Source organism: Esox lucius, chromosome 15, assembly GCF_011004845.1.
Source record: "Esox lucius isolate fEsoLuc1 chromosome 15, fEsoLuc1.pri, whole genome shotgun sequence".
In the NCBI taxonomy this organism is placed as follows: Eukaryota; Metazoa; Chordata; class Actinopteri; order Esociformes; family Esocidae; genus Esox; species Esox lucius.
Window position 1 is genome coordinate 24,492,901 of NC_047583.1, and position 25,215 is coordinate 24,518,115.

Consider the following 25,215-nt stretch of genomic DNA (forward strand, 5'->3'; position numbering starts at 1 on the left):
TCTCTGGAATACTAACATACTGAACCTAAACAACGAAGGGCTGAGAGTGACCAAGTGTGCATTCCAAACACCAGCCCTCCATTCCCATCCACAATGATCTCTTCTGACCACAGCCCTCTGGGGTATGGAAACTGCATATGGGACATGGTTCCATTTGGGATGACGCCCATTTTTAGACAGATGTATTCCACATTTCTTTACATTCCTTTTCCCAGGTAAATTGACCAGGAACACATTCTGGTTCACATTTCAGTTGAGCAACCTTATGGTGACCGGTCAGATATTCAAACCCGCCACCTTCAAAACTAGGCATTGACGTAGTTTCCGGTGTCAGACCACACATGCAACCCCTGACCGACGGCCTTCGTCTACATACGTGTCTTCCTTGCCTCTGCTTCCCACTACCGTGTCACAAAAATATAGATAAACAATAACGGACTCCGCTGGACTGAAAGGACTGACAGGATTAAAAAAACTAAATAATTTGTGTGCTGTATTTCGAAGCGCCAGAGGAAGAGCCTTGACCACATGACAGAGTCCATGGTTTGGCCTCTGTGTCTTACTTGTCTGACCATGGCCATCCTGAACACCGTGGCTTGATTCCCACAACAGTGCCCAATCACCAGCCGGCCTGCCATCTGCTTCCACAAAGCTGTCACAGCACACCCACACAGATGGATTTGTAGAGGACGTACAGCGGCGTCGGACGGCGTTTACAGTTTTTCTCGATTGCTAAGGCCACTTTAATTTGGGGTCTAGTTTATCTCTATTATAGCCTAATGAGCACAGCAATAGTAATTTGTCGTTGCTTTTACATCCAATTCAAATGCTACGGTCATTTTTGCAAAACAGTAAATGCAACTGTCAACAAAAGGCGAAAAACCCGGTCGAGTAAATCCGGTCAAACGAAATGAAAACATTTAACCATAGTTGATTCAATCTACTGCCTTGAATGTGAACTTCATCTACATGTGTGAAAAACGTCTTTGCACTGTTATTCAATATATAATCAGTTGCTATTTGCAAGAATGGACCAAGCAAGGGGCCATGGTAAGGTTAAAGGAGAGGTAGAGGGACCCACAGATAATCAGGGGTTCAGAAGCATGATTGTTGAGTACTGTAGCTCAAAGGAGAAAACAAAGAACTAATGTTACAGAAGAAAATCAAGTTCAGTCATGACCTCTTTATGAAAGTGTCTGGGCAGCGGATCCAATACTCAAGAACGACAACAAGTTACAATGCTATATATAATGTATACAGTACAATATATATGTAAAATACATTTTTGACCTTGTTTCATTTTGAAGAGATTTTTTAGCTTGTGTATGTTATTTTATTCTCTGTATATACAGCATCATTGAAATAATCAAGGACAAAATGGAAAACGGCCTAATTAAGTCTTGTTTCTGGACATTCATGTTCGTGAGTGACATTTTGTCAGGATTGTTCATCTTTGCTAAAATCATTTTAGGAAAAAATTATACAGCTGTGCAGAGATATGTTTATTACGTTTTATGGTACATATTATAATTACACTATCGACAAAATGACACATACATAAAAGAGGGTTAACGTTGTTAGGACATATGGATAGTTGTAATGAGTATTTATCGGGCCATTGTATTTGATGATTGACTGAAATAACTTTTCATGATAATTTGTGTAAGTACTTCATCCAGTGTCATGTATTTAATGCTCATTTTTGCCATTCATGTTTCAGTTCTGGCCTGCATGTTATTTTGTAAATGTGAAATCTGCTCAGAAAAAGTGAGGTGAAAAGAAAGAGCGTGAGACAGAAAAAGAGATAGGGAGAGAGAGAGATAAAGTGAAAGATAGAGATTTACAGATTTCTTTAAAAATGTCTACCCACTTTTATCATTTTCCACTTCCTTTGGCAATGTAAACAAAATGCTTCCCCTGCCAATGAAGACCTTTAAATTGAAATTAAATTGAAATTGAATTGAGAAAGAAAGTGGGAGTCAGACAGAAAGAGAGGGAGAGAGTAGCAGCCCTCATAGTGGAGCTATATCTGCCTGGCTGGTGTGGCAGAAGAGGCTCCCTCCACTATCTCCTAACCCAAACTACATTGTAATACAAATCTTTATTTGGTCTTGAAACGTTGACAGGTCAATTGAACAGAATGAGTCTAGTTTATGATGCAGTTGTCAGAGGTGGTTAGGCCGGGAGTCTGTTTATCTGGCCCTCTCCGCCAGATATTCTAACAATCTTTCTTGCAAACCGAAGCACCTCGAGGTTAATTACTTCACCAATTTGAGTAAATGGCATGCCATATTCCCATCTGTCTCCATTAGCTCCCTACTAGTTCTCCATTTACGATGACTGGGGTCAAGGCGCTGGGTGCAAAAGGGAAGTAATAAAGCATGTGATTTTATGTTTACACAAATGTGGGAGCCGCTGCATAAATAACAGAAAGGCATCTTTCAAAACGCTGCTGAGAGCCCTCGTAATAACGCCGGTGTGGAAACGCAGCTTTAGTTGACATTCTGGTGGTGATCATTCATGTTGCACTACAGACGAATATTATCAAACACCACAGTAATAAATACAGGACCACTTCATCCCATTCACAGCCTAGAAATAAACAGCAACACAAAAGTAGCCATTTTGAAATCTTACCGAAATCTGATTAGGCTCAGCTATGACGATTCTGAGAATCTCCACTGCACTGAAAACACTTTCGTTTTATCACGCCGTTTATGAACATTAACCACAAGAAAAAGGAAAAAACTCGATAGCACAAGATAGATACAAGGAGATTCATTCGAAATAATAGCAAACACGCGTTTTTAATTGGACAATCCGAGGGGCGTCATCATCATTTCAAGCCAAGACAACCAGAATGTGTTCAAAGCAGAGCTGGAAGAGCGTCCAGAGACTCCCATCCTGCTGTGACTCAGAATCTTGGGCTTCTTTATGTGGAAAGACACACAACAGTGGAGAACCACGGCCGGCACAACACAGGCCTTGGCACGTTCCTGCTGTGTTCAGTGGTGTTGGGTTAGGGTAATTAATTTAATAGCAGTGTAAACGTGGCCTCCTGCTCCACCTCCCTGGGGTTCTTAGGTGGGCGATGGGTAACTTTGGCTACTCCCAGAGGAACCTACAGTACATTCAGCGGTTAAAGTTGACCTTGCCAAGTACACTAAAACAGCTAACTTTCTTTACGCCTCTTCCTGTCAGCTATCTCCGTGTCTCTTCTTCTCCGTGTCTCTTCTTCAAAACCAGGCATAAATAAGAAAATGCTATTTCATTTGTAGTGGAAATACTATCAAGGCAAAAATAATCATATTCGATTCACATTGTCCTAGATTTTGGAGGTGGTTACAGTTCTTTTTTTAACATCCAGATGTTTTTATGTTTTTCTCTTTAACTCATCTCAGTTCAGCCCTACTATACTGTCTTCAGGATATGTGGGAATAGGCGTCTGTGTGTACGCATGTGTGTGTGTGTGTGTGTGTCTGTTGCTGCTGCCATCCGTGTGTAAACAACAAAGTGGCTGTCATTTAATCAAGACAACCTTTAACTGAGAAGTGTGTGAAGTACACAGTTGACTCGCGGTGGGACTTCCCGCTCTGTTTTCAAGGACTGCTGCATTGTTCTTTTTGCCCTTTTCCCGCTTAGAACTTAACTTTAACATCAACGCCTCTGTCAGAGTTGAAATAGAAAGTATCAATTCTAAAGAACCCACAGCCTCCCTTTGTTTCAGGCTCCTTGCAGTCGTTTTTCTTGTCTTTTTTTTTTTTATATAAAACTGTATTTTCAGCCCAGATACAGCGGTAAAGCCAACACAGATCAGACTAGAGGTGCACTTATGAATTCTAGGTTTGATGTGTCGAGACATTTCTTTCAAGTTTGACTTCTGATTGGTACATTTTCCTTTAGGGAGTCAGTCAGGACAAAATATCATTCATAATAATAACTGTCTGTTTGATTGCTAACATTGCATATGTCACATGGAGGATAACAACTTGAATTGTGAAACAATAAACCCCCTAACACGGGGGGGGTGGGTGTCAAATAAAGTGGAGTACTGTATCTGAAATTATTGTTTGTTTTCAATTTAAGATCATTCAGATTTCCTTTTGGAGAAGAACAAGTTGATTACTTATGTCGACAAGCTGGTGTTTTTTCCTCCACGAGGAAGACAAGCCATTAGTCTTTTCTGACAAGCCAGGACCTGTCACTGCATAGCACAGACTGCAAAGTAATGAATTCCAGGGAAAGATAAGGAAATAAAATCATCCTTAATTTCTCCACCTGCCTTTGTGTAAACTCATATTTTTTCCACTCTGGTTGTTTTGATACGTTTGCTGCTGATTTTGCCTGGCTAAGTCCCATGAAAGATGAGCCAGAGACACTGTCTGAATGAAAGTGTGGCATGAAACACGATCAACAAGTACCATATCTTTTCCTCCAACACGTATTTACAAGGATGGACGGGCAGACACACTATACCCCACTGAAAGCTATACGTTAGAGCAGAGCCAGATACCACCAATGCCGCAATTCAATAGTCCCAATTATGTCAGCAATAAGACCACAGGACGTCTGGCTCCCTACTAACAGCAATACAAAAACATGTCCGTACTCAGTGCCGCTAACTTGTACTGAGGGAGCGTTCTTTTAATATGTGCGCCAGATCTCAGTCGAGAGGCCGGAAAACAAACGCCCCCCTTCTTCTCACTCGCGTTTACTTTTATAAACATTTTCTTTTGCTTTCTGATTGGCTCAGAGCTGGCGTTTAGCGACTGGTGGTTCAATAAGACGAAAAGGCTACGTTTTTGATGCGAGCCATGTGTGGTCATCAAAACGCAGCGTGATGTGGTTTAGTGATCGGAGGTAACAGGTGCCAAGTTGTCACGACCATTAATTAATGACCAGCAGATCTAAGGATCCGGTTTCATTGTTATAGTCACAGGACCTCATACGGGCAATGTACAATGCATAGTCCATGTGGAAGCTTGGTGAATTGCAGCAAGAACAATAAGCACCCAAACCAACTCCCACCTCCTGCTCGCGCTACTGTTTTACTTTCACTCACACCCACTGGCTTCAAAAAGCAGCAAAAATAACATATTTTGATTTGAAAGATATTTCACAGCGATTTAGATTGAACAATGATTCCTTACACTATTCAATGATGGGATTTCCCAGGAGACTGCAACAGGCTGTTATTGGTCGCCAGTGTGCTTCAGGGAAAAATGACCATGTTTCTGACTGACACTGATGGAAGGGAGAAGCAGCTCGTCCGCTGAAAAACATAAGCTAATGTGGCTTAGAAAGTCTGCATTGTCTGAACGTGAAAGGTGAAAAAATACTGCCAAATACTTTCATTCGACTATCACTACAGATATAAAGATTGACCTTTTCTGATATTACAAAAAAGAAAATCTACTCATTGCTCCTTTAACACTGGAAAGTTTTTGGGCAAAGCCAGGCGAAATACCTCCACTAAACCTTCAGGCTGGTAGATGTCTTGACTGGGGGTAGCAGGAGAAGAAAAAACACTATCCTATCCACCTTTGCTTAATGTGAAATCAACTTAAAGAGGAACAATACTCATGAGAGCCTAAATTCATGTTTTGGTGGAGGAAATCATATAGTTGTAGTTAAGTAATGAACTGCTCGCATTCAGGGGCAGGAATGCAATTACTTAGCAACTCATTACTGTGGAAAATGTGTTAATGCACTGCTAAACATGCCCTAACTAACGGCTGATTTATGTTAATCTCAATACAGCTGTTTCCTGGGCAGGTCAAATGCATTTGTCCAGAGTGGAGGTATGAAATCTGGATTGGTGAGGTGAGAGAAACATCCAGATTATGATTTGTGTATTTGAGCGTATTCTTGTGTGTGTGTGTGTGTGTGGGGGGGGGGGGGGGGGGGGCATGGTAGTGTGTGTGTGTTTCTCTGCTTGAGAGAAAGAGGAACAGAGAGTGTGTGTGTGTGTTTGTGCGGGCACGCATGCAAGTGTATGTGTGTGTGTGTGTGTGTCTCTCTCACTCCCTTCGTGCTCTTCCCCACTCCCTCCTGGTAATCCTCAGTGGCTTCTCCAGCCCCATCTCCCCATCTGGGCTGTGGGCTGACAGGGAGGGACTGACTGATGGGACTGATTAGTGGCTTTAGCATGGTCTGTCTGGCACACTGAGCGTAGCGTGGCCTGCTCCCTGCTCTACCTCCGCGCTCCGTAGAGACTTTCATTACCCGTCTGCCAACCGGCAAGTCCCCACGCTCAAATCAAATCTCTACCAAGTGGCTTTCTATGGTGAGACAGGCTATGGTGAGACTATCAGGAGGCTGTGGTGAGGCTATTGTAAGACTGCGGTGAGACTATTGTGAGTCTGTGGTGAGACTATTATGAGACTGCAGTGAGACTATTGTGAGACTGTGGTGAGACTAACCATGACAAGGCTATGGTGAGATTATGGCCAGACTTTAAAAGACAATTTCACAGCATTCTATTATATAATGTGTTAAAGGCACATTATAGAGAGATCCACATAATGGGACTGTATTGGTGAGAACAAGAAACCACATTTAGAGGAATTGCAGCCAGTCATTGTTGCAGCTGCAAGAGCTTGTCTCTGTCTTATTCTCTTAATAAACAAACCCCTGTTCATATCTCAATTAGCGGATAATTAATGGCGGTGTCAAAGCAGATTGCAGTGTTCCATAGCAACTCTCCTTATCAACTTTTACTAAATGCATGTTATTGTAATGAGTAAAACAAACAGAAACATTCAGCTATAATTACAGCTGTTCTCAGCTGAGGAAATGAGTGGGTGAGTGGGTACATGTGTGGCTGTAAATGAGAAACACTCTTCACGACTGGCTGTTTGGGAATGTTTACTGGCTCACGGTGCAGTGATGTGTTAAAAAGACAACTTTTAAGAACGCCAGCCTGAACAAAGAAAGCACAATCGTGACTTTTAAGGGAGTTATCTGTGAGTCCACATGATTCGTTGAACTGGCAACTTTCCTCTCTCCTGAAGGGAAATTATATACCAAGATATTAGCGGTGGGTAATGCAGGTTTATTCAGTGGTTACATAATTATCAAACTTTATCTATAGTTACAGTCTCTTCAGGCTGTTAGTGTAATGGGGTTCGTAGTACTACGTGGAAACAACTACACTTCATTACGGCAAAGCTAAGGTATAGAGGATGGCTAGTCAAGGATAGTATCTGAACCCTGGAACCCGTAGAAGAGTAAAAAAACAAAGAAAACATGCTATCAGAAGGGCTTTCCAAAAGCCACATTAATGTGCTCTCTGGAACTACAGAATACATGTGAGGACAGACGAGGACCACATCTGGGTGAAGTGGCCTGGAAGAGCCAGAAGAAAAGGGGCAGACGGCGAGGCTGGAAAACTGGATGCAACATGAACATCCTCACCACTGTCTTCAGCCTGGGTTTACAGGCTACTTTAATGGCATCTTAATGTATATTCAGCAGGCTGAGAAAAAGGCTGTTATGTTGCTGCACTTGCTCCGGGAGCTAGTTAAATGATTCAGAGGGAAACTACGGCTTTCATTTAGGTTTGTGCCCTCCAGTCTGTTTATACTGGTCGATACACTTGTCTGAAGAATATAATGGATTAGCACATCATTCAACAAACCAGGGCCCAGGCAGACTGGGGGCGACGGAGAGAAAAGTAAATTACAGTTAGCAGCCAAGGTAGGCCATGCCGTGAGCAAGGAAACATCATATCAGCTCGCAACTCCTATTCCGCCTGCCGCCAAGCGTCCGGGAATGAATGGGGGAGGGTCGGGGAATGGAATACTGGGGGAAAAAAATTTGGTTTTGATGAACAAAACAAAAAAACAATTTAATGAAATAAAACGAAACAATTCCTTGTGGATGCAGACAGTCTCTCTGCCAGGGTTTTCGTCTCCTGTCCACAAAATTATACAAAGAGGATCTGGGGATGCATAGCCCACATGCATTCACCCATCAACAGGAATAACAACTCGAAAAGAATCACTTTTGCTACAGAATGAGTTGACGAAGCCATCAGATTCTTCTAGAATGACATTCAATGTATTCTCTAGTTTCTGGACATAGAAAATGCAAATGTCTTCTCTCCCATGCCCACACCGCCCTGCATCTTATTTGCTCCTGCGTTTCCTATAGGAAACAAATGAAAAACATTTGTTGGCTCTGCGTAGCCCAACTCTCTATGTGTTCCATTAAAAGAGTATTGATCCAACACCATGCTGCTTGCTGGTCTGAAATGCCATGATAATCAGAAGAGTTAATACAGCTATCCATTCTCATTGGAAAGAAAAGGTTGGAGTACTACAGGCTGACATTTATTTTTCTACTTGGAAAAGGAAACTGTAGAGGTTTGAACTTGAATTAAAGCATGTACAAAATCTCAGGCGAATAACGCTGGCTTATACGGTGGTGGTCTTATACAAATGTTTATTCCGGAGAAATCTCCTCCAAGATTACCGTTAGGGAACAGCTCCATCTCTCCTCTGGAGCAGAATGAAAGCCCAGCCCATCAAACCAAACCTTCCCTCAGAATTATATCTAGAAATACCCTCTGTCCCATCGTACATTTAGAGTATTGTGGAATGTATGAATACTATAAAGGCTCGGCTACATATTGGTGACAACTATTGAACTTTTTTTGCAAAGCTTATAGTTTAAATCCAGGTCAGGCAATGTGCAGTAGCAGTGCATATCTAAAAAAACTCAATACATACAACAACATCAACTGTTGTTCCATTTTCCTTCAAGCCACATGAAAGGTACACAACCAACTAAAGGATTCTACTCAGGGACGTAGTTTTCAAATCATATAAAAAGTATTTTTATTACATTTAAGTTCCCCAATTTGCTGTGTACCGCAGTGGTTTTATAGCGATTCACAGTGAACTAACGCACGTAACTACTGATGTTATAACATCATCTTTGGTTCTACGGGGTAACAAATTATTTGAAATTACATGTTGGAAATTCCATGTCAATAGTGTACCAACTCCAAACCTGATCTTGCATGTAACCACATGGTACGTCTAGCATCAACTCCAAAGGCAATATACCATCTTGTGATAGGACCAGGCACTACAGTATCTAATGTAAATACCATGCTCAAATATTTCCATTCATTCAGAACATCCACTGAGCCAGGTAATACCATCGACGTACATTAAAACAAGTGGGTTCAAGCCTATTTAAATATTTATGAATGACCTGTGGAGTTGAAGAAAGGTCAAATTATTGATACAAGTAATTAAAATGGTATTTAACTGTTTTCAGACAAGTTATTACAAAACTTCAGCTACACAGGGGAACAAGAGGAAGAACATTCAGCAAGGGCGCGTGTAATTAGGGCAACATAATACCAAAAGTGTTACCAAAATGTTTTACTTAATGTACAACTGACATTGTTTTTCAGTAGCTAGAGATAGACATTAAAACAATTATTCAATCAAGTATATATTTCTATAGAGTAACGTAACTGTTAAAAGCTAGGCATCTGTGGCCCAAGGGTTCTGTTTATTATCAAGGTATCTGCTGCTTCAGTGTGATGCAATAACTGTGAAACAGGTTGATTTAACATTCCAAATCTGAGTCGTGGGTCACATTGCATTGGACGTCCAACAATGGAGGACAAGTCAAGGAGAAATGACTAAAGCATTACTTTAGCCATCTGCTCTGAAATATGGGCTGCTTCTGGCCCACTAGACCAGACTGTAGAGCCGGCCACATCCACTAATGACCACCCTGTTAGTATAACAACACCAGGCAACTCCATAAGCAATGCACTTCAATAAGAGACCAGCTACCAGAACAACATCTCCTACGAACACTGTAATGCATTAAGACAGCATTTATAATGCCTCATAAGCAATGCATAATGGAGTATCAAAATAAAAAGGGTCTCCGTTGGAAGTGGAACCCAGCGGGGTAGCATCGGATGACAGATTTCCATCGGATGATTCACTAGTTGACATTGACTTGTTCTATCTATTTCTCCAGAGTCCTGCATATGGCGAATCACATGAAGTGGCTAGAACACTACCCCATCATCCATCATAGTAATCTCCTATCCGCGCGGTGTCTGCCGCGGTGGCTAAACGTTCAGAGAATTCTCCTCTCCTCTGTTTGGCCACAGAGGAAACAAACCCCCGGCAAGTGGTCACATGGAGTTAGGGTGACATTGCGGAGCCAGCTGCTTAGGCCTTCCAAAATGACACCTATTTGCACTTAAATGAGGGGATTTAAGTGCTGCTTCGCCATTACCACTTTGCCATATGTGATTCCGCGTCTTTATCCAGCAATATGGAGGATGGAATGAGCTGTCCTTTGAGGAGTGAGGAGTGCTCCGCTCGCGTCGGGCTCTGCTCTGCTCCTTTCACTCGATATTCGAGATGTAGCCGCTTTTCTCCTCATCGGTTGGGGGATTTCGCAGAAATGCATCCCACAGCAGCACGGCCGTCTCAGAGGGTTACGGGCTAAGAAATGGACGTGGTCTTGACGACAAACCCTCATTACGCTTGTGAGGGACACCTGTTTTCCCAATCAGCTGTCGTTCTGATCGGGGTCCAGGCCCGGGTGGGATAATGACAGAAGTGAAGAGCATTAAAAACGCCATGGGAGAAAGGGCCTTTGGTGGGTTTTCATGGCTATAAGGACACCATTAGAATCCTCTCACAAGGGGGTTTAGAGCAAATCGAATATGCAGAAATGCATTTAGCTACAATCACCTCCAACCAGATAGCATTCCCACTCAAGTCTCGCATGGTACTCACATTCGATACCATTTTCACTTTGCTAGAAACTTGTAAAAGTCAAAGTACATGAAGGACATGTAAGAAGTGTTGTGGGGTAAATTATGTAGCGTGGATGTCTCTCCCGACCTGTACAAACCTCGTTCTCCCTTTTTTCTGCTCATCCCCCTCTCTCCTACACTCTCAACCTCTCTTCTGCCCTATCTCTCTCGGTACCTCACTTTGTATCTCTCTCTCTCGTAATATATTCATATGAAAATAGAGCCCAAGGATAAAACAGAGATATCAGCAGCCAGTGAGGCTAACAAACAAAGCTGCCATGTTGAGAACAGATGAGTGCCAGCCCCATTCTTCACCTTGTCCTCCTCTCTGCCTGCTTATTTTAAAGGTTTATCAGGCCCAGGTTGTATCAGAGAGAGAGAGGTAGAGACGGATAGAGAGAGCGGGGGACAATTCTGTCTTCTAACTCAACTCTCTCTCCCTCCATATTGATTCATTAGTAATTATCTAGCCCATAGCCCCATGGTCTCTTGTGCTACATTGCAGGTGTTTGCCACGATAATGGATGAATGAAGTTATCATCCTTGTGCACAAAGTGGCGGTGACATTTTGCTAAATCCTCTAAGCAAATGTCCCTTCTGTTATCTCTGCATAGCGCTGGCTGCAGAGGTAGCTGCACTAAGAGGCATCATTAAGACACAATAATTAGCCCTCATTTGTAAAGCCCGTATAAATAAATCCCGATAATTGTTTTAATATCATTCTTGGAGAGTAGACTACAGTAAATGCGAATTTGGGACAACAATTAGGGCTGTGTGCAAAATGTAGAGAAACATTCTCTCCAGGCTTTGGCAGGTATGGAGTCAGTCGGGACAGTTTCTCATAAGATTCTTAGACCAATTCCTCTGATAGGGTTCAGCAGTAAACAGACAGTAAATAGTCTCCGTGTCAAGGCCGAAATACAAAGACCCACTGATTATTTGGTTTGACGCAGCTGAAGTGAACCAACACTAATCAGATCCAGAAAGCACAAAAACAACGGCAAGCCTTTCAAACATGATTTCCAGTTAATTGGTGGTTAGCATGCATTCGACGATCTTCATCTAAATATTTTAAGGGTCAAACTTGGCCAGATTGGGCAGAGTTGAGGCCCGTGCCACTGATTTAGGCACCAACCTGTCCTCTCCCTTCCTTACAGCCTCCCTCCTCGACACCCCCCCCCACCTCACCTCATGCTCAGGGGATGCTGTTATTCTCCAAAGTGAGAAATTGGAATGGTGGTGGCTTACACGGAGAACTGGTGACTCTTTGCTCCGGCTGTGAGAGGGTCAGGACTCATCTATTATTCTTCAGAGGGAAAGTTCCCCTTCCTCATCACAGCTTGTTATATCTTATATGATGGCTTCCCGGAGCCAAATATATGGGGAGATTACAAGACGCCTTTTTTCTCTTTCTTTCTTTGGCAGAATCTGGGTGAAAATGTCATATTATAGTGTCTGCCCTGCTTCTGATAAAAGGTTATTACTGAGTTTATGGTCCAGCTGAAGAAGTAGACAGATCATGCTGGACTTAATGAATAACATTTTCTGTTAAAATATGCAGAAAGCTTCTACTGACTTTACCAATCTTAGGTTGAGGGCAAGCGATGATGTATTATGTGAAAATGAAAACATTGATAACTCGATCAAAATCATCCATCGACAATGTGTTCATATCTTTTCACCGCACTGTACGAGTACACACAAAGAAGCATCAACAAATTCCTTAAAATACAAAAATTGAACAACATTACCATTGCCAATGAAGGAAACACCCACACAGTAATTATTACTGATGGCAAAATAACTAAAGAAGCTGAAATGTACCACAATGGGAATTCCTCTCTAATCCCTCCCCCTTGCCTCTCTTCGGCTGTGCCAGATGTTTTATGGCAGCCTGGCGGTCAATATCTTGTACTGGGGGGGGCATTAACTGGCATCACCTCTCCACCCTGAGCTCCATCGTCACCCAACCCTCCCGGGCCTGACAATGGGGTGAAGTATGAGCCCTCTCAGAGAGCAGCTCCTCCATTCATCTGTGGCCTCTGCTGCTTCCGCACCACATCACCGATACCGCTTGGTCCGCCCCGGCTACTCTTGTACCGGTGGCACCGCCCTGCTCATTCCTCTCTACCGAACAGGAGTAGTGACTCTTAAATCTGAACTGGAATAGTCACTCTTTAATCTGAACTGGAATAGTGACTCTTAAATCCAAATTGAAATAGTGACTCTATTAAGAATGAGCCTCTTTACACTGGCTGCCTGTTAGGGTTAGGGCTGATTTTAAGGTTTTATTGTTAACCTATAAATCAATACATGGACTTGGTCCTACTTACATCGCTGAAATGATCCAGCCATACATACCTACACTTAACCTAAGATCGCAAGATGCAGGCCTTCTAATGCCGCATTTCCACTGGTGCCAAACACTGGTGTTTTACCCTAAAGTCCCAATTTGTTTCTGTTTCCAATTACATGGAACAGGGCCAGTTGGCCACTAGGGCGTGGCCGAGTAGCCCGGCTCTCACTTGGTGCCACAAGCCCCGGATTTTAGGACTCAGGGCGTGGTTTGCGGATTGATGCGTTACGTGGTGTGAAAACGCGGCAAGTTGTTCTATTCGAATGGCGATGTGTAGCCTATCATTTGCTTAGTCTTTAGGGTTCTTGTAATGGTTTTCATCCGATCTAACAAACAGACCCCTGATAAAATAAAGAAATAAAGCAATAGTACAAGGCAGCAAAGACTGGAACTACCGAAGGTGGTATGATGCCATTGACTCAATAGAAAACGCTGCATGCTGTGCTATTTGAATAGTGATGTGTATCATTTGCTTAGTCTTTAAACTACTCGTAATGGTTTTCATCCGATCTAACAAACAGACCCCTGAAAAAATTCAGAAAATTAAGCAACAGTACAGGGAAGCAAAGACTCAGAACGGAAAGAGTTGGAACGACTGACTGTGGTACAATACCATTGACTCAATCAAAGCGCTGAGACTGAGACGTAGCCTGCAGAACCTATAACAACACATATTTACCTCAGAATTCTCCTAAATCATTGTAATAAATGTAGATAGTTTTGGCAGTAGTTTGAGGAAGAAGTTTGTTTTATTATGTTCAAACTCCGTATTGTTTATTAAGTTCAAAACTTGTAAAACAAACTGAGCATGTCGTTATGTTTATTTTATTTTACAACCAGAAAAATATCGCCTTTTATTCTTTGTAACCGGAAAACTTGTCGATAGTTTACACCTCCCTCCCCACCTGAGCCCCTCCTTAATTCCTTGGTACCAAATGTATAGTGGAAACAGGGAAGCCTGGTGCCAACATTAGCATAAATCACAGGTGTGACCCTGGTACCTCGAATTTCTAAACAAACATTTGGAGGCAGGGCTTTCTCTCATAGAGCTCCACTACTGTGGAATGATCTGCCAATCAAGGTTGGAGACTCTTCAAGTGTTTACTAAAGACTCAACTCTACAGCATGGTTAAGTGTAGTCTGGCCCAGGGGTGTGAAGGTGAATGGAAAGGCTTGATGCTGTCCACCCTTGCTGTCTTGCCAGGTGGGCTCTCATCGCCACTGGGATGCCCTTTCTCCAATGCCATTCGGGGGCGGAGTCACTGGCTTGTTGTTGTACCTCTTTTGTGCCCATCGTGCAATTCAAGTGCACTTTGCTCATTCAGGGTGGTTGCGGTTGGTTGGTGTCCCTTTGGTTGATGCTTGGTAATGTGGGTGGATTAACTTCCTACCTTGTTTGGCCCTGTCCGAGGTTACCCTTGGTTAGAGCCACAGTGTCACTGGACCCTTCTGTCTCAGCCCCAAGGTCAGTATTCCTTCTCCACTGTAAATCCTTGTAAATCTAAGGAATGCACTCTCTAAATGTTCCTTGTCTCCTGCTGCGTTTAAACTTAGGAGGACATGAGGTCTTGGCCCACACCTCCAGAGTACCAGGCTCGAAAGACTTGTTGCGGTCCCTGTCCAAAGTCCTCCTCGTTGGAACCTGACGATTCCAGCCGCCACTCTGCTGACCCCCACCCCCCGGTTGTCCCTGTCCTTGTCCAGGTGGTCATGCTTCTGACTTGGATAAAGTTTTATAGACGTTGGACACAGCCCACATGCATTTATTAATTATTACAACTTGTGTTCTTAAAATGTTTACCCGGCACAGCCAGAAGAGGACTGGTCACCCCTCTGAGCCTGATTCCTCTCTAGGTTACTGCTTGCTCCTAGGGGTTTCAGGCTGGGTGTTTAGTTACAAGAAACCAGGCAAGCCTAGTTCAGCCGGACTGCAATAGGACATATTGCCCTCTTGAGATTCGAACCTGGGTCGGTCACATGAAAGGCTATGTCGGCAACCAATACACCACAGAGCTCTACATTCGATGGGTGTCAGTATAGCCTCTTGTCTATGTCTAAATCCTCTTTACCACTGGCCGTTTTAACAACTAATTGGCCATTCGTGAATGATATTGATACAGTTAAACTGACTAACGTTTCTTAATACGTTTACCTCCACCACAAATGGCGTCTACGAACTGTTAGCTTTTGCCACTGGCCGTTTGAACAGCTTATTAGACAGTAATAGGATTTACCTGTATCTACTAACTTACTGGAATAATCATAAGAATTGAGAAATTGCTATCGAGTCTGCCAAAGCTATTTCATTTCATGACATAAGAACTTATTTTTTTCTTTCATGGCATAACAACGCACTTTTTTCTTTCATTTATGAATGACATTGATACAATAACTATCAAGAAAGGTGATGATAACTAACTTTTCCATCAAGTGAAAGGACGAGAGAATCGTGTAAATAAAATAAATGTCAATGTTCACAATAGATTTGAACTTGAGCCTTCCACGTGAGAGGCACTGTCTTTAACCATAATGCCACAGCATTATGCATTTCACCAGTCGCTAAACACTATTGAGCATTGTGTTAAACTGACTAACGTTTTAACAGCTTATTAGCCAGTAACAGGCTTACTGGGATCTACAAACTTCTTACGAGCAATTGCTAGCAGAACTGAAGATGAACTTTTCCATGCCAGAAACAGTCTCAATATAACCATATACAATTTCAGGTTTCAGTTTCAGCCAGCAAAGTTTTCGTCAATACTGAATAATTCACAATGCGTACTTCGCTTTGCCTGCGAGGAGATACAAACTCAGGACCTATAGTTCACAAGTCCGCTTCTCTAACCACTACGCTATTTAACAAGCGCTAATCAGTCAGTCAGTCACTCAGTAAAAGACATTCGCTCTTCTTAGCCGTGTCTGCTTACGCGGTCCGGCAAAAACACTTTGTGACAACTGCTGATGTAAAAAGGGCTTTATAAATAGATTTGATTGATTGATTGAGACTGAAAACATGGCTGATAACACATCCTGCTAAAAAAAGAGAAAGCAAGTATCAAACTCGTTCTGACTTCTTATGGGTGATTATGAGGTGGTAGAGCGGGATAGTCCAGTCAGTGACTCAGACTCTATATACAATTTGTCGGTGCCTTAATAAATGACCTTAAAATCTTCAGCACATCGGGTCACAGTGACACACACAACTGACACAGTTCAGTTCATTATCAACAGAGGCATTAAACCTGAACCGTGTTGTGGCAAAGTACTCTTCATTCAACATGTTCCCAAATGTTCCCATTTGCTACTCAAAATAACCTCCCCCCCAAAATAAAGCCAACTGAAGCCTATTTACAGTTAATAATCTTAACTGCGTTATCTTCACATTCAATTCAAATCCAGTTGTATTCCCAATGCTGACGCTCCCCCAGATCTCAGTGCAGATGAAAGGCTGATGGTGGATGTAAAAAGCCCATGCAGTGAGGAGTGAGCTATCGTCAGCCAGTACACTGGAGATGTTATCTGGGCGAACCATCCGCCTTCAAACATGAATACGGATGGGAGAAGAGATATGAAATGAGAGCAGTCCTATCAGTCTGGAGATGATCTGAAGGATGGAAATAAATGTCTGCATTGTGGTTTATCAAAAGAGCAGTTTGAAAATGATGGGCTAGATAGAGTATGTCTGCTGGGAGGAAGACACAGGATGGCTGAAGCTGGGACTGGGGGTGTGATGGGGTGAGGACTGGGGGTGTGACTGGTGTTAGGACTGGGGTTTGACTAGGGTTAGGGCTGGGGGTGTGACTGGTGTTAGGACTGGGGTTTGACTAGGGTTAGGGCTGGGGGTGTGACTGGTGTTAAGACTGGGGCTGTGATTGGGGTTATGACTTGGGGTGTGACTGGGGTCAGGTATGGGGGTATGATTAGGGTTAGGTCCGGGGGTGTGATTGGGGTCTATGAAAAGGTCTATGAATTATGACAATAGGAACCTTGACAGTTCTCTGAATTTTTTTTTATGCCATCAGGAATAAACACCAGTGAAAACAACAGGTACAGCATATGTGACAATATACTGTACGATAACTATGTTTTCAACAAATTCTCTCAACCATCCTTGTTCCTGGCCAAAATGGCAGCCTATTCCCTATCTAGTGCCCTACTGCTTCCCTAGGGTTCGTTAGTGCACTACAGACACCCTCCTAGCGGACGGGAACACTGGTCGGCTCCAGCTCCAGTACAAGACAATGTTTAGGAGCCAACTCATACATATCACTGACAGGTGCTTTAAATCCCATGTCTAGACTGATGTTGCTGTGGTCTGACTGTCTAGCTGGCTGGCTGACTGGCTGGCTGGCTCCCTGGCTGGCTGGCTGCTTGACAGTGAGGGACTAACCTATGGGATGGAGAGATCCACAGAGCCATCATGTTTTATTCACTGTGCCACAGAACCATTGACAAAGCAATACCTCACAAGTGGGGTTATAGAAGGAAATTGAACAACATGGCTAGGATGGAATCAGTCAAGTGTACTGAATGGTGAGCTGAAAGACATCCCACTCTCTGACCTTGAAAATCAAACCAGAAGAATGCGCCAAAAACCCAACAACAATATCCCTGTCCATCAGCACAGTAGGGCCTGTCTGATATTGAAAAGGTATTCCCAATTTAGGACTACAAAGTGTTGCTTAATATAATCTGCGGAATAGTTGTTTTATTAATAGAAATACTCTAAAAATCTTGTAGACTTTTAGATTCTTGCCAACCAACCAGGCCCCCCCCCCCCCCCCCCCCCCACCCAACCACCCACCTACATCTTCCTCTCTGCTTCTTGGCTCAATATCAGAATGGAGAGTGCGGGAAATTGTCCTCCCCAAAGGATGGAGGCCTCTGAAACCTTGACATGCACAAAGACAGGCACAGACGGAGCTGCCCTGCCGCGGACGATAAGGTCACCCTTGGGATTGGCCAGATTATCTCTGTCAAGCACTTGGACAGAGCGCAGTCAAATGATGCATCATGCAGTCATTTTCAGGGAAAACAAATCAATTTCTTCACCAGGTCGCTATTTGCTTTTCAAAGTGCCCTTGTAGCGTTCGGCTGCGAGCATTTATCAATTTAAATGTCGTGAATTGATAATGTTTTCTGTTGCTCGGCCTTGTTGGGAACACTGTGTCATGTCCTCTCCTGCCTTCTCCACTGATGTCCCTCATCGCTGTAAATCTTTGGTCTTTTTTGTTTTTACCCCTTCCTATCCACTTATCTGGTCATTGGATTGGACGACATTAGTAGTGCTTATTACAGGGACTAAATGTAGGTTTATTGGCCCCATTTATTTATTCATTCATTTTTCCTCTTACAGTGGATTGTGGCGGTTTGATTCAATGCTGCGTTTGCCTTTATTACATGACAGATAACTACTCCAGTGCTTCATTCACAACACTCACTGCACTGCTCCTCTTATCAATTCCACCGGATCTCAGAGCCCCTTACTGCCTAATTAGGTAGTGGAATGAACCCCAGAGCGAGGCGGCCTGGTAACATTCCACGGGGGGAGGCGGACGCTTCTTGGCTGTGCGGACACAGGATTGGGCCGGCTGTCACTGGCGTTCTGCGGCGGATAACGTGGATGTCTGGGACTGTCTGGAGTGACGGGCCTTGTTTTCATTCAGGGCTCAGGAATCTACGGGGCCAGCTGGTTCACCGAGGTGGCTCAATTAAACGCGACCTTCCCCTGGCCCCGTCTCCTTTACCATCACTACCAGCCCTCATGCAAATGGCCGCCCTCTCCCTCTGCTCTGCAGACCCCACAACATCATAAATAAAGAATGCTTATTACCCATTTAGTAACGTTCTGGATTCATGCCCTGGTAGGCCATTTAAAAATAGAGGGTGAAAAAAAATCCCCCTCCCACATGCTTAGTGAGGCTTGACGTTATCTTCTCAGCGGTTGACGGATAATGGTGTGTCCATTTGTTTTGGATTCACTACAGAGGTCAATTTACTGTTGGCTGAGGGTTATGAAGAGTAACAGTAGCAGCTTGATTTCCCTTGCAAAAACCCCTCACAGTGCAGACTCAGTGCTAATTGAAAATAATATTAGGGAAATGCAACAAATAAATATACAGCATATGAAATAAAATAGGAATTTAAGAATAGCTTAGTGAAAGTCTTCAAGCCTTTGAAAATGATCCACCAACTATAAACAATGAGAACTAGACCGACTCATTCAACAGTCTCATTTGGCCAAGCAAAACTGTCAAAAGTCTGGATTATCTTTTATCAGGCTATGAGCAGGCTTAATCTGTAGAGCATTAAAAAAGAGACTGGTAGTGTGAGAAGGGTGCGTGTGTGAACTGGGAGTGTGTGTGTGTGTGTGTGTGTGTGTGTGTGTGAGGGGGCATGAAGGATAAAGGAGGGCAAGGACTGATCGGCTCACAAAGATGTGATCAGACATTCAGGCAGACGTTTATGCTAATAGATTCAATATCCCCCTCCATCCCACTTGGCCTTAGATCCTCTGGGAGCCTCCACCAGCACCGCCGCAGGGGAGGGGGCCTGGGCTAGAGGGGAGGGAGGGAGGGCGGAGGGATCAGGCTCCTGGTGGCTTTCAAATGGCCCTCCCGCTCCCAGTGTGCACGCAGCCACACATGCACAGCCGTGTCACTTAAAGCCAAGCAGATGTCTACATTCAATTCCAGCTCCACAATTGGAAAAGCCTTTTGCAGCGAAACGTGAATGGGAGCAGGGCACCGAGGTCTAACTGGTGTCGCTCCACAATAAAAGGGAGGCCTTGTTTCGTGAAGGAGGGCGAGAGACTTTTACCTCCCTCCCCTGCAGCACAGAGAGATGGAAAGGCATTGGAATTATGCCAACTCAATCACATCGCTGGGCACATAAACAATGGGACGAGAGCGAGCTTCAACCATACGGTGCCGCTCAGGTTCTCAATTTGCTGTTCCTGTAATACTTGAGAGTGTTGTAACACATTTCTGCCGGGTTGAGTGCCTGGAATTGGTAAAAAAAAAAAAAAAGAGAGAAGCCAGCAACTCCTCGGAGACAGATGAAAACTCAGATGGTCTCTGTATTCCAGATGTAACCATTTCCTTGGATATTCTGTCCAGGCGAGTGCATATGCTGCATTGGCGGGGGGGGGTGGGTGGGTCTTGGAATAGGCCGGGTTCCAAAAGCTAATATTCTGTTGGCCGGAATAATGCAATTATTATTTTCCTAGCTATCAGCCTAAGCACACAGTGCCATCTGTTATACAAAACAAACATACACATCTCAATTACCAAACAGACAGCTGCCTAGTCACACCTCTGCACCTCCACTATGGGCCAGCATCGGGCCAACATGGGGAGTTTCAGGGGCTTCCATGACAGGATCAAGGATCAACAGGGGCCGCGACCCTAGTGACCCTAGTCCCTAGCTCTGTCCCCTGCTTTTCATTAGAGCCCTGTGGGTCCTTGGCCGAAGTAGCACTCTAACTGTAATATGGGCCACAGCCGAGGCCTTTGAAAGGGCAGAATTTGGTTTGGAAATAGAAAACTGCTCCATGAATAGAAATATAAATAGAAAACTGCTCCATAAATAGAAATAGAAAAACGCTCCATAAACAAAGGGTGAGTTTTCCCTGAGGGTCTCGTTCTACTACAACCCCGCTGCGATGTCTGTCTGTCCGCTGCAAGGCATGTCTGTCCAGCAATTCCAGAACTGTTAAATACCACCATTAGCTGGGCTAAATCGCTGAGGCAGTGCAGGCGTTTTAGCTGGCAGACACAAACAGAATTACACCAAATTTGGCTAATAACCACCATTATCCCATGTCCAACACATTCCCTAACATAACTTATCACACACACTGTACATTCTCAGTCGAAACTTATCATTTTATTAGAAAAGAACACCAAGGCATAAAAAGGTTTTATCCTTGTGTTTTGTAAATGACTGAAACTGAGACAATTCTGGAATTGGCTGCATTCAAAAAGGTGAGCTATGGTCAATGATTATTCAAATAAAGACAGAACATTGGTCCTGAGAACTAAGACATAAACTAAGGCACCTGCGATCACCTGGGAGGAAGGCAGCTTATTTGCCATTTGCAAAACAAAATTCTGACCATCTGTTTCACTCAACTGACTGGCTGACACAAATGTGCCATAATAATGTCCAATTCCCAGTATAACAGAACTATCCGATACAACCTGCACTAATTATACACAGTTTAAATGACCTTCAAGCGAGATTCAGAGATTAACAAGTATCAGTATTCTAGGCTTGTCAGTATTTCAAATCCATGAACAATTATTAGTATTTCGCAATATGCCGTAAACAAGTATCAGCAATCTGGACTTCACCAACAACAAAGTTCAGTATTCTGGACATCCTCAACAATGATACATTTTCCAAATACATGATTAATAATTAGCAGTATTCTGGACATTATCATTAACAATTATCAGCATTTTGGACTTCACAATTAAAAAGTATCAGTATTCTAGACCAAACCATCAACAAAGCTGTGTGCTCATATATAAAGTTAGGGTTATGGCCTCATTCAGTACTAGGTGAATGTACATTGATTGGCTTTGTCTCGAAGGCCATTAAAAACATTGCTGTATTAACTGACTCATTTCCTAGTACTATATGATGTTGAACCAAACAGGCAAAAGGCCATCACATCAAACAACCATCCCTGTCTCTCGCTCACTCTCTCGTTCTCTCTCTCTCTCGCTCACTCTCTTGTTCTCTCTCTCTCGCGCACTCTCTTTGTGTCTGTCTGAGTCTCTCTTTTTCTTTACAAGCCATAATCAACATAGAAGTGTAAGACATTAACTTTTACTATAAAGAATAAAAATACATTAAAAATAACTTTGATAGAGGGAAGGCACTTTAATTACACAGCAAGTCCTAACTAATGGCTTCATTAACATTATGTTTGATATGCAGAACATTTTTAGACATTGAATAAGAGGATGAAAATCCACTTAAATAAATCTGCTTTAGATTGTCTGTGTGTCACCATAAAATTCATAACCTTGTCAATTTGAAAAAGGCTTAAAAACCCTCCTAGATCTAATTAATGTGGAAAATAATTAGCATCTATGTTTAAAAAACAGATTAAGTGGCTAAAAAGTAAAACAGCAATTAAGATCATGGAGGGCTGGAGTACTCACTGTACATATGTTAGATTACACAACTAACTCATACAAGGCAAATAAAAAACTAACTTGATCACGCCAACGCTCACTCTTTCTGCTGATAAAACCCTGAACAAGATAACTAGTTCATCACGCAGCCCAAAGCTTAGGGGACCTATTCCACAATTAATCAATTATTTGATAGAAATCATTAATCAATCTTTACTTGAATTAATCTGTAGATATATGTGTCTGGAACCTATGCAATTTAACATTTTTAATTTGGTAAACTGATTGCCTTTTTTGTCTTTTATACTGTCGTCTAATATCTATTGTAATTTAGAAAAACAATGTCTAAGTGTGTCTCGGGTGTGTGTTTTTCAGTCAGTCAGTTACAGCTCTGTTTGTGTGTGCTTGTGCGTGTGTTTTCTCTAGTCGCTCTGTTGGCCCTGGAGATAAAGCTGTGGTGGTATAATGGAACCATTAGAAAGCTCAAGGTCACTCTCCCTGCCGTTTGACCTCCAAGACAGCCCGTGTGTTTATTGACATGTACTCGTACTGGCCCGACAGGCCAATAGGAGATGAGGACCTGCAACCACACTACTGACATGAAAAATACCCTCTGATAAAATATGCAGCATTGGATGGCTGCAAATTAACTACAGGGCCAACGAGCTGATGAGATTTTAAATTAGCTCTAATTTGGTCGGAATTATCTTCTAGCGGCCATTAATAAACAAACGAGTGGCGTAAAAAAAAAGTGGTGAGGAGAAATGTACTGTTGTTGAACTCACCTGTGAAAGCCCCAGGTATATGGACACTGTCTCGGAGATGTACAAAAACCTTCCCTCCTTGTTTAGTGCAAATACAAATCCATCCAACGACTGTGGGAGAGAAAGAGGAAGAGAGGGAGAGAATGGAAAAAAGAAAAAAGATAGAAAGAAGAGAGAAAAAGAGATGTGTTAGGTTGAATGCTGTCTCTGTACAGCGCCTGTCCATCTCTTTATTCATCTATCTGTCTGTCTGTATGTCTACGTCTCCCTGTCCATCTGCCTGTCAACAACACAGAGAGTACACCTCCTCGCGTGGATGGTAGTAATTCTCCTGCTACCAGTAACAATGACAATCCTGATTAACAGTGTGTTAATGCAGGCAGACAACAATAAACAAAGCCAAACAGGCACAGACAATCAGAGTAAAAGCTACAGCATGGTAAAGCATCAAGCATCGATGGAACTTCACTGCATCCATTTTCCAGTTCATATGCATATACTGTGGGCGTTGGTACATGCACATTTAGCTCTTATCCAGAACAACTTACAGGCATTGTAAAATTGCTTATAGCACCTTTAGCATAAATAGTGTAGTACGACACACATCTGATACCTGGGGATTGTCAGTTGGCCATGATGATATGTATTAGTCAGGGTTAGGGTTAGACCATTCAACACTGCAGAGGTAGCAGTTACTCCTCCTGATTAATTTCCAGATAGGACATTTTGCCAGGACCATAGGGGTTAAAACAAGCCTACTCTTTCAATAAGTGCCATGGAGAGTCAGACGTTCAATGTTCCTTCTGAAAGACGCTACTATACACAGGGCAATGTCCCCATTTAACTATCCTGGGGCACTGTGACTTTAGACTAGATAGAAGAATGCTGCCTACTGGCCCTCCCAACAGCATCTGATCTCCTCTTCTGGGACTGACCAGGACCAACCCTCCTTAGCTTCAAGAGGCAAGCTTAAGGTAGGGTGCAAGCTGCTATCCTGGTGGTACTGTTCTCTTTGAAGTCCATATAAACTCACTTTATTAGGTAGACCAGCTGGTTAATGCAAATAGTCAAACATTGTTCATGTGGCTGCAAATAACAATATAAAGCCCACACACGTTGTTAAGAGATTTAGTCGTGTTTTGACCAAATATTAGAATAGGGAAGAGGCGTAACCTAAGCAACTTTGCCCATGACTGTTGGTGCCAGATGTGGTGGTTCCAGAATCTCAGAATGGTGCGATAAAACATCCAGTGAAGAGCAGAAACACCATGTTAATTGAGAAAGGTCAGAGGAAACCAATGTACAACAGTGGTGGGCAGAAGGGCATGTTGGAATATGTCAAACTGTGAAGCGGATGGAGTCCATAGGTGGACCCAGGAAATACTAGACAGGTGTACCTAATAAAGGTGGACCCAGGCAATACTAGACAGGTGTTCCTAATAAAGGTGGACCCAGGCAATACTAGACAGGTGTTCCTAATAAAGGTGGACCCAGGCGATACTAGCCAGGTGTACCTAATAAAGGTGGACCCAGGCGATACTAGCCAGGTGTTCCTAATAAAGGTGGACCCAGGCGATACTAGCCAGGTGTTCCTAATAAAGGTGGACCCAGGCGATACTAGCCAGGTGTACCTAATAAAGGTGGACCCAGGCGATACTAGCCAGGTGTTCCTAATAAAGGTGGACCCAGGCGATACTAGCCAGGTGTTCCTAATAAAGGTGGACCCAGGCGATACTAGCCAGGTGTACCTAATTTAAGGTGGACCCAGGCGATACTAGCCAGGTGTTCCTAATAAAGGTGGACCCAGGCGATACTAGCCAGGTGTACCTAATTTAAGGTGGACCCAGGCGATACTAGCCAGGTGTACCTAATAAAGGTGGCGGCTGAGTGTAATACGGCAGGTCGATGCCAGGAAGCTACCAGTCTATTCAAAATGCTGATCCGTCCAGCCTCATGCTGCATACAATGTTTGTGTATTTCCTTCCTAGATAGTCTTTATCCAGTCAAAATAGTGTTTTTTATTACTCCAATATGCTGGTCTGTTCTGGTCCAGTACCGTGTCGAATGACGACACTGCTCTTAGATCACAGCAGGGCACAGTGATCTGTTCTGTTCTGAGCCCAGCCTCCAACAGGCAACAATTAA

The 25,215-nt window shown here is 43.2% G+C and overlaps 1 protein-coding gene across 4 annotated transcripts in view; it reads right to left on the reverse strand.

The window, feature by feature from the left end:
* The window catches only part of LOC105023610 (neuronal PAS domain-containing protein 3), a 265,014-nt gene that overhangs the window by 70,214 nt on the left and 169,585 nt on the right, over nucleotides 1–25,215 (reverse strand). For all 4 annotated transcript variants that reach the window (XM_020054458.2, XM_010892953.3, XM_010892952.3 and 1 more), the window contains one exon: nucleotides 23,092–23,181. In XM_020054458.2, the coding sequence (XP_019910017.1) occupies nucleotides 23,092–23,181 (90 nt within the window). The remainder of the gene's footprint in view (nucleotides 1–23,091; nucleotides 23,182–25,215) is intronic.